General features: G+C 37.6%; 2 protein-coding genes across 3 annotated transcripts in view; one reads left to right on the top strand and one right to left on the bottom strand.

The window, feature by feature from the left end:
* The window catches only part of tecpr1b (tectonin beta-propeller repeat containing 1b), a 33933-nt gene extending 25659 nt beyond the window's left edge, over nucleotides 1-8274 (bottom strand). For both annotated transcript variants that reach the window (XM_055184478.2, XM_073856833.1), the window contains exons 1-8: nucleotides 8116-8274; nucleotides 7395-7627; nucleotides 2718-2903; nucleotides 2417-2539; nucleotides 2145-2267; nucleotides 1599-1773; nucleotides 1265-1362; nucleotides 1073-1174 (exon numbers count right to left, since the gene is read on the bottom strand). In XM_055184478.2, coding sequence (XP_055040453.2) covers nucleotides 1073-1174; nucleotides 1265-1362; nucleotides 1599-1773; nucleotides 2145-2267; nucleotides 2417-2539; nucleotides 2718-2903; nucleotides 7395-7622 — 1035 coding nt within the window. In that variant the 5' untranslated portion in view covers nucleotides 7623-7627; nucleotides 8116-8274. The remainder of the gene's footprint in view (nucleotides 1-1072; nucleotides 1175-1264; nucleotides 1363-1598; nucleotides 1774-2144; nucleotides 2268-2416; nucleotides 2540-2717; nucleotides 2904-7394; nucleotides 7628-8115) is intronic.
* A 3400-nt stretch (nucleotides 8275-11674) lies between these two features.
* On the top strand, nucleotides 11675-19206 carry bri3 (brain protein I3). Its single transcript, XM_055184528.2, has 3 exons — nucleotides 11675-12139; nucleotides 13066-13201; nucleotides 18339-19206. The coding sequence occupies exons 1-3, from the start codon at nucleotides 12001-12003 to the stop codon at nucleotides 18469-18471; spliced, it is 408 nt and encodes a 135-aa protein (XP_055040503.2). The 5' UTR covers nucleotides 11675-12000; the 3' UTR covers nucleotides 18472-19206.

Here is a 19206-nt window from a genome sequence, read left to right as displayed (position 1 = left end):
CTTTTTCTTGCCATTGTACCACTTGCATAAGTATGTGGATAATTAGTTGCTTGGGAATATTCATGACAAGCAGTGACATCATGACCTCAAAATAATGCATTTTACATAATTTTTTTATTTGCTAACATTTTCAGTCAAAAATGCAGATTTATTTTTAATTTTATTTCCTTCCAACATTCCCAAAGTTACATTTGTGTTCCTTCGTAATTTTGAGGAAGAGAATTGAGAAAGATTGAGAAAGTTGATAAAAGCCGAGTTTAACACACATGCAAGCAGCCCAGGCGGTCAGTACTAAAATGTGAGGGATGGAATGATAGGGCACAAGCCAAACTCAAATTAGATATATTCCCATATGGCTGTGTGTGAGAGAGAGGATTGGAGGTGTATATATATGGCTGGGGTAGGCAGTGGGCGACAGGAAGAGGCAGGCAGTCTCCGGGTCGAATTGCAGAGAGAGAGAGAAAGAAGAGAGAAAAAAGTCTGCATCGCTTGCAAACTCCACACTGAGACTCTAAAAGTCAACACCCATGGTAATTCGACTCCGTCAGACCTTACAGTACATGCCCGTACTGACTATGCGATGGGAGGGGCAGGTGTAAGCTGGAGAAGGTGATTGGATGGTGGGTATTTATGCATATAAACATAGACAGTGAATACAGTTGGCCTGTCGTGCCAGTCGAATATATTGGTCTGTGGATCTGAGGATCTAATGATGGTTAATCCCCAAAGTTACATGTGAGAACGCAAGTGTTATCAGATCTGCGTCTTTCCCCGCCTACATCTGATAGGTGTTCCCCAAGGGCAAGTACTAGGTCCGCTAGAGTTGTCCACAGAAGAGAAAATGATTATTGCAAAATTAAGAGGTGAGATATGATATCACCAAGCATGGTGTGAATGCACTAAACTAGTTTATCACTAGGTTATTGGTGTTTCATGAGCCAAGCCTCACCATTGTTCATATTTAGAGTTATTATGGATTTGAAACCCTTTGGTGTGTATCTTATTCTGCACCATTTGTGAAATAATAATGACAGTAAATAGGAGTATTCCATACTGCAGTGTTTAATCTTACTTGGTCATTGGGCCCAACACTTAGCATCACCATCTCTCCACCAATACTAATCCAGCCTGAGCCAGTGGGATTGTGAGAATTCACCCCCCTCCTGAACCCAACCTATCATACATGAAAAAACATACTTACACATAATATAAGTGCACAATATCTATAATTTAAATATAAAGTATCATTAAAATATCATCATACTTTGTTGTCCTTAGTTGTGGCCCAAACCACACTGAGACCAACTGCGACATGAGCGACTCCTTTCTGATTCGGAGACTCCACCACCTCCCAAGACGACCCTGAGAATATTAAAACCTCTCATTCATAGTTCAGACCATCTCAAGTCTAAAAAAACTGAAGTTAGATCTGAGAAGATCATATCACATGCTTAAATGTGAAATTATTTCTGTGGCCACTGTATGACATTGCCGTGACCGTGATGATTTCACCATAAATAACAAGTCATCCCAAACATGTACTGTATGCCTACAGTATGTGTGAATTTAAAGTCCAGCAATAAATCTTAGCGTCAGACCTTTCGGGCAGTCTCTGCTGATGCCTGTTCTGACCAGCAGTTGTCCGTCCCAGAGCACGGCCCACAGCAGGTCTTTTGGCCCTGCGCTAACCTGAGTCACCTCTCTAGGCACGTGGACAGACTCCCAGCTGGTTCCCTCTGGGTTCTGCTGCCTGATCCCCGTACGGAACCAAACCTGTGAAGACAGACGCATGTCGTGTGCTGTCATTAACAGTTTCTCAATACATAACATACATCACAAAAACATTCGGCAAGCGTTTAAATTAACCTCTAGGATGGGCACACGCACTCCTGTGAGCAAGTGATAAATACAAGGCAGCAGGAGTGGAACACATAAGAGAACGCTGATCTCTAGTGGTGAGAAATCTATACTGCACCTTTGGGTGCATCCCAAATCAGGGGCTGCGTCCTTTGAAGGCCGTATTTGAAGGCCCCTTTTGTATCCAGCCCCTGAATTGGGAGGCACCCTGTATTTGGAGCCTATCTATCACAGATGTCTGAAACACCATTATCAACAGATTCGGATGAAGAAATGTCTTACTATACCTTTCCTTGCTGGGACACCGCCCACAGGTAAATGTGCTTCTCAGGACTGTCACTCATGTCCCATCCTCCACAGCTAATATCAGTGAATGGCTCTGGAGGAGGTCTGGCTTTGTCCACAGGCACCTGCAAAAAACCCAAAAAGATCAAACACTAAATCACATGCTTAAAGAAAACTCCTTGGTTGTTTTACATAACTATTAAACATATACATAATTTGATTTTCCATATTGTTTAGAAATCAACAAGCTGGGCGGTGTTTAGTCAAGTACTACCTTGGTCCACGATCCCAGTTCTTTATATCTCCTATAGCGAAGCCATCGCCGGCGACGGACGCACGAGTTCCACTTCTTTTCTTTAGTAAAGGTGGCAGGAAAATCCACTGCATACTCCCAACCCTAAATTAACCAAACTTAAACTAACATTACACAAGTCCTTTTGATATGAGTTGAGTTTAACGATCATTTTTGCATTTGCAAGTCTGATAAGGGTTAAGTTTGAGATGAATTAAGTTTAAATATAAGATAAAATTAGAGGATGGTTTAAGTTTGGGACGGGCTGAATTCGGCCACTCACCCCCGTCTCTGAGGATTCTCTTCCACAGCTTTCATCATCCACGTACCAATCGCCCTCCCACTCCCAGTTAGCCGAAGGCAACACAAAGCTGTGAAGAGGCTGTTGATTCAAGCCGGACTCATCTGTCCACGACCAGCGGTCTGTCGGTAGAAGTGTGTCTGTGAAACCGTCAACTGGGTTCCATCTCTGTATAACGGATAGAGACAAAAAGATGCTCAACAGGACACAAAGCAATATGAGATCTGCAATGTCCTTGTGTCTGTCATCATACTTTACATTAATATCTTGTTGTATTTAGTACAGCGGTGTGAAAAAGTGTTGGCCCCCTCCAGATTACTTTTTTGGCATATAACATTTCAGATCACCAAACAAATTTGAATATCAGTCAAAGATAACACAAGTGAACACAACATGCAGTTTTTAAATAAAGTTTTTTTTATTAAAGGAAAACAAAATCCAAAACTACATGGCCCTGTGTCAAAAAGTGCTTGCTCCCTACACCCCTTATAACTGGTTGGGCCACCCTTAGCAGCAACAACTGCAATCAAGTGTTGTTATAACTTGTAATGAGTCTGTTAGCGGTGTTTCCCAATCCTGGTCCTCGAGGCCCCCCTCCCAGAAAGTTTTAGATGTCTCCTTATTTAACACACCTGATTTAACTCATCAGCTTGTTAGGGAGACATGTTTATCATTTTGGAAGGAGGCTGATAAGTTGAATCATGTGTTTTAAATAAGGAGACATCTAAAACTTTCTGGGAGGGGGGCCTCAAGGACCAGGATTGGGAAAACTAATGGCGCTTTTCCATTGCATAGTACCCCACGGTTTGGTTTGGTTTAGTTTGGGTCGGGTCAGCTTACTTTTGGGAGCTTTTCCATTGGGTGCAGTACGTAGTACCCGATACTTTTTTTTGTACCACCACCTCGGTTGGGGTTCCAAGCGACCCGAGCTGATACCAAACGTGACTCGAAAACACTGTAGATCACTGATTGGTCTGAGAGAAGCGTCATCAGCATCATCACTATAATGTAAAAGATTAGCTTTACCTCAATGCTAGCTTGCGCTGTCTCGAGAAAAACATGTTGTTATCTGCTCTGCTATAAGTTCCCAAACTCCCATTTAGCAATAAAAACATCCACATGTTGAGAAACAGGGACATCATAACAGTTTTTTTCCAGACTTGCAATTTGTGGCGGAACATTTGCGACGAGCACGTCAGGATTATATATGCTTAAATGCAACCTAAATGAAGCTCCGTGGAGCGCCGTCGCCTGACGCCGCGGGTGTTTGTACAGAAACTGTATGTGAGACAGAGGTAGTGATAAACGCGATGTGCAAACATCTATTTATGGTGGTCAATTTTAATTTTATGGCGGACTGAGAAATAAATAACTGTATGGGAATATACAACGACGCTCTCACTTGTATGATGTCACAGCAGGCAGCGCAAATATAACGACACGCCTATAATCCCTCCCACTGCGAAGTGTTACTAAACTCAATGGAAATGCTAACCATGCCAAAGTGAGTCGAGCTGACCCGACCCAAACTAAACTAACCAGTGGGGTACTATGCAACGGAAAAGCGCCATAAGTTACAGCGCTGTAGGGACTTTGACTAGGCCACTCCAAAGACTTTCGTTTTGTTGTTTTGGATCATTGTCCTGCTGCAGAACCCAAGTTCGCTTCATCTTGAGGTCACGAACAGATGGCCGGGCACTGTCCTTTAGGATTTTTTGGTAGACAGCAGAATTCATGGTTCCATTTATAACAGCAAGTCTTCCAGGTCCTGAAGCAGCCAAACAGCCCCAGACCATCACACGACCACCACCATATTTTACTGTTGGTATTATGTTCTTTTTCTGAAATGCTATGTTACTTTTACGCCAGACATAGGACACACACCTCCAAAAAGTTTAACTTTTGTCTCATCAGTCAACAGAGTATTTTACCAAAAGTCTTGGGGATCGTCAAGATGTTTTCTGGTAAAACCAAGCGTGCCGCTCAAGCCCTGAAAAGTGAATCCAAAACGTCTCGATCACCCCCCAAGTGACTGGTCCCAGTATAGGTCATAAACCCCGCCTCCCTATGTTATTCAATGGGACTTGAGACCAACTAAACAATTTAATTACACTTCAATTATCTTTTTTTCCAATAAACTGGTTTCTGTCTTTTTCTGTCGTTTTTATCACGCTGATGTAAATTCAAGTGTTTGTTTTTAACTCTTTCACCGCCAGCATTTTTTTTAAAAGTTGCCAGCCAGCGCCAGCGTTTTTCATGATTTTCACAAAAGTTTAATTCCTTCCAGAAAATGTTCTTCTTCAAATATATAAACATACAATATTCCAAATAAAAGAACAGACCATCTGCTTTCAAAAAAAAAAAAAAAAACGTTTCATCCTACCTTCAGTGGTTCTTTTGTAATCAGCTTTTGAATACGAGTAGGTTTCTGCAAAAACATCGCATTTTGAGCAAAAAGCAGAGATAATTCCATTTTTGTGATGGACTTCTCATAGAGTTCCCATTCAGAGCGATCTTTAAAACAGACACAAACATGCAGCTGCTTGCCATAGGGCATTACTTCCGGGTTTAAAAAGTTGCAGAAGGGCGCCACCTGGTGGATAATAGCGGTATTGCGGAAAGACGGAAATACTTGTCATTGGCGGGGAAGTGTTTTCTCTTGATTGACGAGATATCTCATCAATGGCGGCGAAAGAGTTAAAAAAAGTTTGTTTTTAGTTAGTTATTTAATGCTATAAAAACGGTGGTGTCACATCATGATTGACAGCTGTAATATGCGCATTCTGTGAGAGCGAGGGTGGAGCCTTGATTTCGCGGCTTTACTTCCTGCTCACTACTGCGCAGGACTGGTCCCGAAATCGCTACTGTGCAGACTCAAGACCCGAGATGTCAGCGCCGTATCCGGACACTGGCGGCTTCACTTTCACCAATGAAAGAGAGGGAACGGGCGTCGTCCATCTTTTTTTACAGTATGGGCAAAACTGAGACGAGCCTTTATGTTCTTTTTGCTCAGCAGCGGTTTTCGTCTTGGAACTCTTGGGAACATTTTTCCCAGTCTATTTCTTATGGTGAAGTCATGAACATTGACCTTAACTGAAGCAAGTGAGGCCTGCAGTTCTTTGGATGTTGTTGTGGGGTCTCTTGGATGAGGCGTCGCTGCGCTCTTGGGGTACTTTTAGTCGGCCGGCCACTATTGGGAAGTTTCTCCACTGTTTTCGCCATTTGCAGATAATGGCTCTCACTGTGGTTCGCTGAAGTCCCAAAGCTGTAGAAATGGCTTTATAACCTTTTCCAGACTGAGAGATGTCAATTACTTTCTTTCTATTTTGTTCTTGAATTTTTTGGGATCTGTTCTGATGATGCAAGTACCGTAGTTGAGAATGCAATTCTTTGTTTTTTTTTTCATAAATGTTTTCGGAGCCTAAAGAAATCTTTATAGATGTGTGTAAAATACACTGGATGTTACGGTCACTGCCCTTGCCGTCCAGAATCCACGTTTGAGCTGCTTTAATTTAAAAACATCTTGCACTGACATATCATAACATATATTAGTACAATTGTTTTGTCTCGAGATGCACACACCAGTATAGTTTTTTGTAATGTTTGTTTGTAAAAACTACCTAAGTGTCCTAATTAAAATTAAGGCCTAGTCCTGGACTAATCTAAACCCTGTCTGGGAAACCGCCTCTATATAGTTTACTTTTTTATTTATTCCTTAAGTTAAATGCATAGCTTTGCTCGATCCATTGATGTCATTTCCACTAAAACAGAAATTTAGGGTGGGGCATATTGGGTAGCTCCTCCCCTTTTTTAAATAGTCAACAGCATCTAGTTTACCTCACAGCCTGGAATCTGACAATAAGCTGAAGATTGAAAAATTATGTCATATTGTAAATAAATGATCGCACAAATGACTTTCAATTTCAACAAACCACCATTATGGCGATTATTGTTTGCATTTCATCAGCTCATTTGCATAATAAAGGACACACCCCAAAACACAAATTTGTGCTTACACCTGCAAATTGGCAATTTTAACATGCTATAATAAATTATCAATATGGTATTTTGAGCTAAATCTTCACATATGTACCCACCAAAGATTTATTTGTCATCTTAAAAAGTCTTGTGAAATGTCCCCTTTAAGGTTAACATATTTATACTACCCCCCCCCCCCAAAAAAAACTTAATTTTTTATGGGGACTTTAAATAAGTTTATTTAGTTGCTGTTTTTCTCTGCACTGCTTTGTGAATTGATTTTGCACTATTGTTATTTACTTCATTTAATTTAATATTAAATATTACCTGTAATTTTAGTTTTATTTATTGATGTGTTATTAACTAAATAATTTACTTTGCAATTAATTTTTCACTAATGCATATGCCAGTTGTTCTCAAACTTTTTCAGCTCGGGGCCCCCCAAAGACAATGTATGACAAATTTGTTCTAAAACGTAACATTTTAATTAGACAAAACATATTAAATTATGCAAAGTGGTGCTGTTGTTAGTAGCCTTCTTTTTTTTAGGTTTAATTACACAGAATTCATGATAAATTAATGTATTATATAAAATGTCATAAAACTGGGGCCTCCCTGTCACCATCTCATGGCCCCCAGATTACGCTAATAAAGTCCACAATAAAGACATTTAAAACACACCTGGTTTTCATAGGTCTCTTCCTGGTGGCGTATAGGTACATCAGTGGGACAGACATTGAGATAAAGCAGATGATCGCATCCAACACCCCAGCAGCACTGCTGAGAGGCCGTCACGCGCTTCAGCTCGAGCAGCAGATCCGCAGCGCGTGTCCAGCGCCCTCTGGCGGCAGACACACTGAACACGCGGCCGTACACATCCACTGCCCATAGCAGAGACACGGCCATCATGGGCCCTATTAAATATAACACAGCGTCTTTAATGTTATTAGCAACAATATAATTACATGCACTATACATTGTATATACTTATTCAGTACATAGTAATGCAATATATAGGAAATAAATATAGATAAATATTTACAATTCACGATTAAATTAAGTTTGCTAATAATTTAAATTCGCTGTAACCTTTAATGATATGTTATCACTCAAAAGCATTTTAAACAGCTGTTTTGTAAAGTGGAAGATGAAACGGTTTAATGTAATTGGACACCATCGTCCACCTGCACCAGTCTCAATAACGTTAGACTTTTTATTGCTGTTGCATTATTCGCCAATTCATTTCAACTGAAAGTAATCAATAAACATAAAATAAATATTGCAAATTATTTGTACGCAATTATTTGTGTCATGTAAATTAAATAAAAAATAACTATGATAAATTCCAACACAGATTCTGCTCAAATGTGCTGCACGTAAATCACGTGTAATAAAAACTCACCGTCTATACTGTCTTGTGTTTGTAGTCTTCATATATTCCGTACATTATAAACATCACTCACGCGTTTATTATTATTGTCAACATATTCAGTCAGCGTCGCAGGACTCGGAGACTCAAAGCAGGAAGTTCAGGGTATTTGCGCTCTGATTGGTCAGTGCTCACGGAAGTGCAGTGATCCAAGCTTCTGATTGGACAAACTCTGTGCTCTCGTATGTTTTTCCGTCGGCCAGAAATCTTAGTTTACGTGATTTATTATTCATTACGCCTTAAATTATTGAAACTTAAGGGGGATACACGAGTAATACGTTTTATGATTAACTAGTTACTTCATGCTAATACGTCTTAAAAGAATAATTTACAGTATTTTATCAGATGCAAAAAATGCCATTATGAATGTTTTTTATTCATGCATGTAAGCAATGTTATATATTATCGCTGATATAAATTATTCACACTTAATAATTATTATTGTATATCACCTGGCAACTCAGTAGGCTATAAATCTATAATAAAGCTATACATGTTAGTAATTGTAACCGTCACATCCATGTTGAATTATGGATTCAAGATTGTCTTTTTTTTAGAATATTAACAATTATACAGTTGACTATTATTCTTAGTTAATCGAAAATTGTTGTCATGCGCTTATGACTTGCGAATGCTCAGTTAACTTAAACCAGGCTTGATGACGTATGCAGCCGGCATGCGACCTCCATAGACAGTAAAAGAAAGGCGACCTCCAGAGGTTGCAGCCTTCGGTTTTTAAGGACCTTTGTATCTGTTTTGTAAATTTTGAAACGTTTTTTTATTTTTTCTTTATTGCAATACCCCTGTGTAAATAGTTTTCATTATTTGTATTATTGTTGTGTTGTTATTATTTTGTATTTGGTTGTTGTATGTTTTGTTATTCAATTAAAAAAAAAGGTTGCAGCCTTCGGATTTAGAAACAGTTAACGTGATGCGATTCAGGTACAAAATTTACATGTTATGGCAATCAGATGCCCTGCATGCTACACTATGAGGCCGCTGGGTGACATTTATTGTTAGTGCTATATTTAATACCCCCCAACCGTCTGGAAAGTAAATTAAAATAACAATAATAGCATCATGTGCTGTAGTAAACCAGATGTGCTTCTGAACATTTAAGGATTAGTGATGAATGCCAAATAATTTCGGTCACTTGAATAATTTGCATGTTAACAAAAATGATTTAAAATGCGTCTCGTTCAGTGACCCTTGTGTGTCTGCAGACTGATGTTACATCGCTACACCAGTAGGTGGCGGCTTGCACTCCCGTAAATCTCAGAGTAGCCTACAGTCAAAAATAACTTGTATTGATTTGGTACAGTTACAGTATTGATGCAAAACATCTGCACCAATTAAACTTGGCCTAAATCTCTATAAATTTCTTTTTTCTGATAAACACAAAATAAGATATTTTGATAAATGATGGTAAGCACACAGCTGATTGTATCCATTGAGTTCCATAGTAGGAAAAACAAATCCAGTGTAATAAACAACCAATCAGTAATGAGATTGCAAGTTAAGCCAGTAGGGGGAGCCAAATAGGTGCAAAACCACTTGTTTAAAATCCCCCACCCTAATAGAGCTATTTGAGAGAGTTTTTTCGGAAGCTTCTAAGGCATTACAGACCCAAACAAAAACATTTTTATCTACATGTCACATCACAGAACAAGGATAAATACCCCTTTCAATCTTTCTATGTCACCTTTAACAATAAATCACACTAACCGCTGCACATCAGAGACAAGCTGAATGGAGGTTGTGAAAAATAAAACTACTTTGTGAGCAGGTAGCCTGGGATTTGATTACCAGTGAACACGTAATGATAACAATGTTTAGATTGAATGCACTGTAAGTCACTTTGGATTAAAGCATCTGCAAGCATAAATGTAAATAAAATGTAAATGAAGACATTGGACTCTCTCGCCTTTTGTAATTTCTCATTGGCCCAATGGCATTCATTCATTAGTGGCTTATGTTCATGATTAAATTATAAATACAGTGCCATGGGAATGTTGTATCTATGTAAATCAAGTCATGTATTTTTGTTGCTTGCTGTAAGGGCAGGTCTAAGCCTTTGATGGCGTGCCCTGGAGGATACAATGAATGCTTTTGAGAAAAAGCTGATAACATATTGTGAACTGCACTGTGTGTAATCTCAGATTGAAAAACTTAAAAGTTTAACTTGACAAACTAAGAGAAATTTTTAATTTTACTCAACTTTTGGGCCAAGTCCTAATGTCCTATGTGTATCGACTTTAAAACACTTTAAACCATGTGTTTAACTTTTAGGTAATTTAATACAATTAAATTTTTGTGTTTACTCAAGTATATTAAGTCCACCCGCCCTGCTGAAAAGACAGCATCAAACCAGCATGGGAATTATGCTGGTATATGCTGGTGGTCACCAGCATTTTTGCGATGGAAATATGCAGTTTCTGAACGTCATAAAAAAACACCTGCAAGGCCTGAAAGAGGTCAAGCCTCAGCCAAGTAAGAAAACGTAACTCAAAAAGTAATTTAAAAGTAACGTAAGTATACTTTGCATGAAAATTAAGTAATTAAGTAATGCAATTAGTGTTTGGGGAGTATTTTTATATTATAATGCATTACTTTTAAAAGTAACTTTCCCCAACACTGCCCCCCCCCTTTCATTTGATCCTATTTGTTACCTCCATTTTCAAGGATAACAGCTCTGAGGCTTGTATTATAATGTCTCATGAAGTTGAAGAATTCATGGCAAGTGATCTTTGATTATTCCTCCATACAGAATTTCTCCAAGTCCTTCAAATGGTGGTCCTCTCTTTTCTTCAGGCAGATTTGCATAATCTCCAAAATATCTTCATTATTGCCCTGATTGTGGAAATAGATTTTTATGGTTTTAACACTTTCCTTAAAGTCACTTTCTACTTCGTGCAGCTCAATAATCTTTTGTACATGCACTGAATTAAGTCTTTTTTTCATAGTCACATACTGTTTACATACTGTACATAACATTTATGATTAACTGAATACATTTTAATGATTTATTTTGTAGCCTATAATTGCAAAAAAGCCAAAAAATGTATTTCTTAAAAAAAAATCAATTCAAACAATATTTGGAGGACCCCCAGTAATATTCCCCAGTTGAAGACCCATGTGTAAGAGTACACTAGCACAGTGGTTGTGTAAGGTGCATCCCTACATGGCCCCCCTCATTTTTATTTTACATAAAACAATCCAAAACTTAACATTTGAATTAAACTAAATATATAAAATTATACAATGATTATACAATGTAGTGCTCTTGGTTATTAGCCTTATTTTGCTGAGATTTATTTACACAGAATCTATGATAAATTAATGTATTTTATAAAATGTCATTAAATTGGGATTCCCCAGCCGCCAGTTTGCGAACCTCTGCACTATGCCCATGAAGCTATCATACAACATCACCAAAACTCCAGACTGCATTGTATGTAAATATTAAATGAGCACCTGTTTCTTTAAGAGGTCGCCCCGCCCCCTCGGCCCCGCAGGTGCGTCCCACTCAATCACGTGACGACGCGAGTCTCGTGATAGTGCAGCTACCAGCAGGAAAAACGTCGTTTTGAGTTTCATAAAGAGTTTCATTCGCTAACTAATGCAGATTTCTCTCTTATAAACGAGAGAAATCAGGAAGAGATGGCGGCGGCGCATCTTTAATCGGGTAAATAACTCTTGTTGTCGCTTTGAGCGCGAGCTGAAGTTGTCGCATGGAGAGAGCGCAGAACTTTCATCTCATCTTTGTTTTGGTTTGTGTCTAAACTCTGTTCGCGTAAACGGTGCCGACGAGGATTTAATGTCAGTTTGGTGAAGTGATCAGGACGCCTGAGATCGGACATGGATAACAAACCTCTTCTTCAGGACAGACCTCCAGCGTATAACGCGGTCCCGGGAACGTATGAGTACGGCGCGATCCCCGCGGCCGCTCCACCCGCGGCGGGCTTTCAGCCTCCACCAGCTCCGCCGCCCTATCAAGGCAAGACAAACACAGATAGTTTATTTAACCTGTTAATAACCACCAGTAACTCACTTACAGTGGTATCTTTTAATGTAACGTTACAGGTGATGTTATGTAATAAATCACTGTAAGTTTTTTTGTCACTGTAAAGTTTCACTGATGGTCTTTTTACGGTGCAAGTACCATCGTGTATACATATATAAATGTATAAATATTCAATGACATCATCAAAATATTTTAATAACATAAAACCATCTATTGAAAGATAACTTACATATTTGATTCTTAAAAAAACAAGAACCGCTTAAAATCAAGTAAATTAGTTTTATGACAATTTTATGAATTGTAATTTAATTGTGTATCTTCCTAAACTTATTTTTTTGTAAGTCAATACATTAGATCGCATACAATACATCAACACCGTATAAACCCCGTACGTCATATGTTTAACAAAGGGTATAGTCACGTGCACGCCGTGATTATACGTGACGTAAACTTTCGGGAACCTTGAGTTTATAGAGTTTATATTAGCAAATGTTTTAGCCTGGACCACAACTTAAATGGATAGTTCACCCCAAAATAATAATTCTGTCATCATTTACTCGTAATCAAACCGTTCGTGAGCCCCATACACTTCCATAGTATTCTTTTTCCCCACTATGGAAGTGAATGGGGCTCACAAATGGGTTGTTTACAAACATTCCTCAAAATATCTTCCTTCGTGTTCATCAGAACAAAGAAACGTATACAACATGGGAGTGAATAAATAAATTTTTAGGTGAACTATCCCTTTAAATCCTTCCAGATGTTCGCTTGCACATCAATTTACAGCTGTGAAAGCTCTTAAAATCACACTTTTGCTCATCATACCGTCCGTGACTGGCACCTGAAGCGAGCGAGTGCGAAAAGAGGAGTGATAAATAGGTGTGTGTTGTGTCTTCCAGGTTTTCCAGCATCATCACAGGGTTATCCCGCAATGCCTGGTCACCCTGCTGGAGTAGCAGCTCAGCCAGCCTACACCAGCACCTACACCATCGTCCAACCGTCTGTGGTGGTGGTGGGCGGATGTCCGGCATGCAGGTGAGACTCAAGTTTCTTTCTAACAAATCATTATGATAACACCTACAAGTCATGATCAGGTTTGTCACAGTGATGTCATCAGCTTAAAAATGGCATCATACGGTCAGTATTTATTTATTATATAAGACAAATATGCCAATAATAATAATATGTGGCAGTGTAATGTTACATAATATGGGTTTGTGTGTGTGTGTGTGAAGGGAAATGAATAAAGCAGAAACAGTTTCTAGAGAATTCATATAGTGACCTCAGTGGTGTCTATATCCGCCTTGCATTTGGTGTTTTCCTGTAAGCACATGACTGACTGAGGCACAACTGCTGCTAACTTTACTTCTGCAAGTCTTCTTTAAGGCATTGTTTTGCATTAGTTTCGGTAATAATTTGTCACAAATGGAGGCCGTATTACTGACTAGATGACAAAACCAAAACCTTTCAGTTTCATTTACTTTAATATATAGAAAACCAGAAATTCAGGTTGAAGTCTCATAATCTAACAATGTGATGATGCGTAGCATTAAAGTTTGGTTCAGTGTTTGTTTTTTTTCACTTATTATTAAAGTTATCAAGTTTTAAATGATATACACAGACAGTTTTATATATTAAAACCGTACAGGACGAATGTGTTTTTGGTCTTAAATTGGACTTTGATCAGCTTGTTGTTGACCATGTTTTAATCTACAACCAGTTCCTGCTTTTGTGAGACAGAGAGAGAGAGAGATCAGTAGCTGCGTTTCCATTAACCAAAAGTGCGCAAATTAAAAATGGAAACACGCCAATTTTGCTAAATCTCCCATATATCGGCAACAAGTTTTTACGCTCGCATTTTTTAGGAATTTCTTAAAATGTGAATTTCACAGAACTTCAATGGAATCAGTTTATTCGCATTTTCAGGTCACCTGATGCAAATAAGTCGTATAATCATTATTTAAAGATGAAACAGTATGTGCTAAAACCTCCCAGAAACACCTCAATATGTGTCTGCTCCCAAGAATAGGAGGCTTTCCTTGACAATGATGTTTGGATAACACTTTAAATTTTTTAAGATGTCAAATAAATCTTTGGTGTCCCCAGAGTGCGAAGTTTTAGCTTAAAATACATTATGGATAATTTATCATAGATGTGTATAAAGGCTAGATGTCACGCCCGCGGTGGTGCCCAATTGAGTGGAACGTCCGCATTTGGCGGCCATCTTACCACAGGCAGCTCGCTCACTCGTAGCATTGAGTTTTAATGGTGCAGGTACTTTTAAATGACAATAACTTGCTTAATTTTCTACCGATTTTCAAACAGTTTGGTTTCTTATAAACATCAAAGATGTACCTATGACACTGCATACTTGGATGAAAAATTGCTTAAATTAACTTTTTTTCCCACCAGACATTGAAAAACAAAGTCTGGAGTAAATGAGAACATTAATTTAAAAACTTTTACTTATCATTTAACACTTTTTGTAACATAATTTAAAAAATTTGTCCTAAAAAATCTCATTACCGCAACAGTCAGAAAATATCAACACTGACATATTTTCAAAATGACATGACAAACCTGAAAGAACATAATTTGGAGATTCTGCACATGCATTTAAAATCAAAGTATTATGCTTCTATTAATTAAATTAACATTTAATAAGAATCTGTTGCGGTAATGATAATCAAAATGTTGTGTAAGCATTCTGACAAGACAATATTTTAAATTAACTGTAAAAAAATGATCTTACCTGGTAGCCATCTTGAAGTAACTGGTCCATGTGCTTGGTCACTCAAAATCAAACTTTATTAAAATTCTGTATGTGTGCTTAAACTGTTCTCAAAAAGTGTTGCGGAGGATGAGAACATCAGGCATGGACACATCATTTTCCTAATTTTTCTTCATTATTATTATACATGAATATTCGGTAAATATTTTTTCTGTCATCTAAAGTAGTCTAGCAAAACATCCATTTATTTTTTTTCTTAATATTTTTGTGTTAATTTGATTAAATGACAACATAACGCATGTTCAAACACAGCCGGACACATTGCGGTAATGAGAATTTCAGCAGAAAATGAGATAAAATTTACAATTATAAATTCTTATGTTGAAATCACACATTGTGCAAGGTAGAATACAGTATTGTGTTAATTCTGATGCTTTTTAATGTTACTATATTACACATTTTAAAGCTAAAATCATTAGTGCCGTGCTGTTTCAATGGTTTCGTGAGAATCACCCACTTATACTAAAAAAATTCATGAAACATGTTAAAGGATCCAGAATTATAGCCTTGTTAATAACGTTTGTAAGAAACCAAACCGTTTGAAAATTGGTAGAAAATTGAGCAAGTTATGGTCGCCGTAACACATCTAGCCTTTATACATATCTATGTAATTTATTATAGCATGTTAAAATTGCCACTTTGTAGGGGTGAGCAAAAATGCGCTGATGAAATGCAAACACTGATAGCCATAAATTAGTGGTTTGTTGAATTTGAAACTCAATTCTCCTGTCAATTATTTTCTCTCTCTGCAATAAATGGCAGTGCTGTGGTTGGATAGTGCAGATTAAGGGGTGGTATTATTCCCTTCTGACATCACATGGGAAGCCACATTTCAATGACCTATTTTTTCACATGCTTGCAAAGAATGGTTTACCAAAACTAAGTTACTGCGTTGATCTTTTTCACATTTTCTAGGTTGATAGAAGACTGGGGATCCAATTATAGCACTTAAACATGGAAAAAGTAAAAAAATTTAAATTAATGTACTACTACCTCCAAGAAACACCTATAAGTTGTCGCTCCTAAGTATAAGGGGCTTTCCTTTCCATTAATGTTTGTACGTCCCCTTCGGTTAAAAATAATGTGCGGTGGATGAACTACGTTTCAGCCACATATCATTGATTAATGAAATGCCGTCATTTTGCAATAGTCTTTTGATGATGTTTAGAAAATAACTCCTAAGTTTTGCGCAAATCTGTAATGGAAACTCAGCTAGTGAGTGAGGTGACATCAGAAAAGCACATGACTGTCATGACTCTGAACTTTGCCTCATTCATCAGTTCAGTCCAGTGTTGCATGACCCCTTACAGCAAACATCTCCATTAAAAACAACACACTGTTCCCTTTTAATGTCTCATTTCAAGGTATAACCAAGTGTGTAATGTTCACATCTCTTGAGAAAAAAGCCAGGGTCAAATCTCCCTCAAAATATCTAGTTTTCCAATTTTTAGTTTTAAATATTAAAATATTTTTTTCAGAAATGGTATCAGTTTTAGTTGATCAATAAATGTGACCCAATCTGTGTAAATCCATCTTAAGTGATTAACTTGTATATAAACCCATCTTACATAATGTAAAGAACAATCTGTGTGAAAATCTAACCTTGATATCTTTAATATCGACTGAGTATAATCATCAAAAAGTGAAATTAAACTTTCAAGCTTTTAATCTCAAAATTACGTTGATACTTTAGCCTGGATGACGTCACAGACAGGGTCACACATATTTTAGTTAATTTTTAAAAAGCTGAGTAAATGTACTCATTCCCTGCCAGCCTTTTTTGGAGAAGTGCCCCCCCAGCATTTTTTTTTATTTTCACAAAAGTTTTACAAAATTCCTTCTTGGAAAATGTTCTTCTAAAAATATATAAACATACAAATATATAAAATGAAAGAAAAGACCCTCTGTTTTCAAACCAACAATAAACAAACCAACTCAGTCTCAAGGCAAGTCGTGTTAAAGTAACGAAAATTTTGATTCAATTTATTCGTGTTTGATGACACGAATTTCCGCAGTTTTTCGTGTCTCTGAAGACGAATGTCTTTTTCGTCCTTCCCAGCACGATTTTCTATCAATGGCTGTTCGTATCTGTGGCACGACTTTCTTTATCGTGTCATTTTATATTTTGTTTTCTCATCGCTGTTTTCTTTTTTTTTACCATTGTCGCTTGGGGTTTGGGTTAGAATCACTTTCTGCGACTTCCAAACCCATACTCTAACCCCAACTCCAGGCGATAAGAGTTTTAAAAGTGGACGAAAAACATGTAAAAACCAATGCATAAAATTACATCCTAACGCAAACCCCAAATCTAACCCTAACCCCAAGCAGCAATGATTTAAAAATAGGAAAGAACGATGAGAGAAAAAAATAAAAAAGTTGTGCCACAGACACGAACAGCCACTGATAGAAATTCGTGCTGGGAAGGACGAAAACACATTAGTCTCCAGAGACACGAAAAACAGGGGAAAATCGTGTCATCAAATACGAATAAATTAATAAAAATTTTCGTTACTATAACATGACTTGCCTTGAGACTCAAACAAACAAAATGGGGAAAAAACATTTTTATTAGGGATGCACCGATATGGAAATGTTGGCTGATTCCGATAACCGATAACTCTTTAAATTTGGGGGCCGATATCTATAGGCCGATAAATATTCATATTATTTTCAAAATGAAAAACTCGCAGACCGCGGACATCTTGTCTTTGCGCTAGACTAACATACTCTTCTTAAGCCCGCAACACGTGTCATCTTCGTGCTATGTCACAGAAAGCACCAATCAAAACTCCACATGGCCAGCAATGAGCAAGTGAAGTGGTTCAACAAACCAAAATAATCCAGAATTTATCGGCTTTCATTTATTGGTCTAATTTTGCTATCAGTCCGATAACCGATAATATTAAAAATAAGCAGTTATCGGCTGATAACGATATGTCAGCCGATATATCGTGCATCCCTAATTTTTATCATATCTATATTTTTTATCTGCTTAACTCTTAAATATAGGTAGTTTTCTTAAAAAAATGCACTTTTTTGCAAAAAGCTGAAAGAATAGCATTTTTGTGATGGAATTTTGTTAGAGATCAGATTCAAGCAATTATCAAAACATACACAGAGTTTAAAATTAGTAAATATTTTTTTGCTTCACCTTTTTTTTATAAATTGGGTAATCTAGTGGATAATTGCTTTATTACAGATTAACATAAAACCTCATCAGGAACACGTTATTCATGCAAATGTTTTCTTTTAATTGACGAGATAATTCGTCAATGGCGGGGAGGGGAAAGAGTTAAATGGCAACTTCCAGATTAAAACTGTCTGAAACAAACATTAACTTCTGCTGATGTATGACTGTTGACCATGTTGTTGTTTCTGCAGGGTCGGTGTGCTGGAGGATGATTTCACCTGTTTGGGAATCATGTGTGCCATATTCTTCTTTCCTCTGGGAATTCTCTTCTGCCTGGCCCTGCGTCAGAGAAGATGTCCAAACTGTGGAGCCACGTTTGGCTAGAGGGACCAAAACCCTGTCGTTTTTTGTTTTAGTCCAGTTTTAAGTCATTTGTAATCACTGCACATCAATAATGCCAAATGTCGCTTACATACAGTACTATGATAATCGAAAGATCGCATAAGTAGCCAAGATGGAAGTTATTCATATTTTTAATTTTGACATGCCTCGCAAGCACTATTTGCTGATTTTTGTTGTTTTATATAAACTTTTGTCATTTATTCACTAGTGCCTTTATGATGGCAAAGAAACCATAAACTGAACGAGCGTGGACTCGCTGACTGTAACGTGCTCTTCAATCATCTGTCAAAATGCGTCACATTTATCTTCTCGACTATTTATCTTTGTGATTTATTTCGGTACACACAGCGATATTTTTGTATATCTTGGATTTTTCTTGATGAGGTCTGTTATATGGGGGCCATGTTTTCCTTGTACTGCACTGATTATCAATGTCCAGGTCTTCTGAAAGTTGTGCAGTTGTTTTACTCCGTCAGGTTGAAAACGGACCTGCAATAACCAGGATAGTTGGCACGTAAAATATATGTCACCCAAGACACGCTGTTACTTTTGACTCTTGACAATGAAATCGTTTTTCTTCCAGTGATTGACAATCAGTCTTGAGCGTGTCTTTACCATCATGTTATTTGTGATGTATGTTCAGTCATACTGTATGTGCATGCTGTTATAATCGCCTCTAACTTTTATACATTATAAGATTGTAAGTAAATCCTACAA

Source organism: Misgurnus anguillicaudatus, chromosome 19, assembly GCF_027580225.2.
Source record: "Misgurnus anguillicaudatus chromosome 19, ASM2758022v2, whole genome shotgun sequence".
Taxonomy (NCBI): domain Eukaryota; kingdom Metazoa; phylum Chordata; class Actinopteri; order Cypriniformes; family Cobitidae; genus Misgurnus; species Misgurnus anguillicaudatus.
Note: the sequence above shows the minus strand (reverse complement) of the source record. Positions and strands in the feature narration are given on the sequence as shown.

Bases quoted from the DNA above. Each gene is read 5' to 3' on its own strand.
- bri3 (XM_055184528.2), top strand. From the start codon at position 12,001: ATGGATAACAAACCTCTTCTTCAGGACAGACCTCCAGCGTATAACGCG. The intron at 12,140-13,065 runs GCAAGACAAACA...TGTGTCTTCCAG, and splicing joins AGCTCCGCCGCCCTATCAAG to GTTTTCCAGCATCATCACAG. The intron at 13,202-18,338 runs GTGAGACTCAAG...TTGTTTCTGCAG, and splicing joins GGCGGATGTCCGGCATGCAG to GGTCGGTGTGCTGGAGGATG.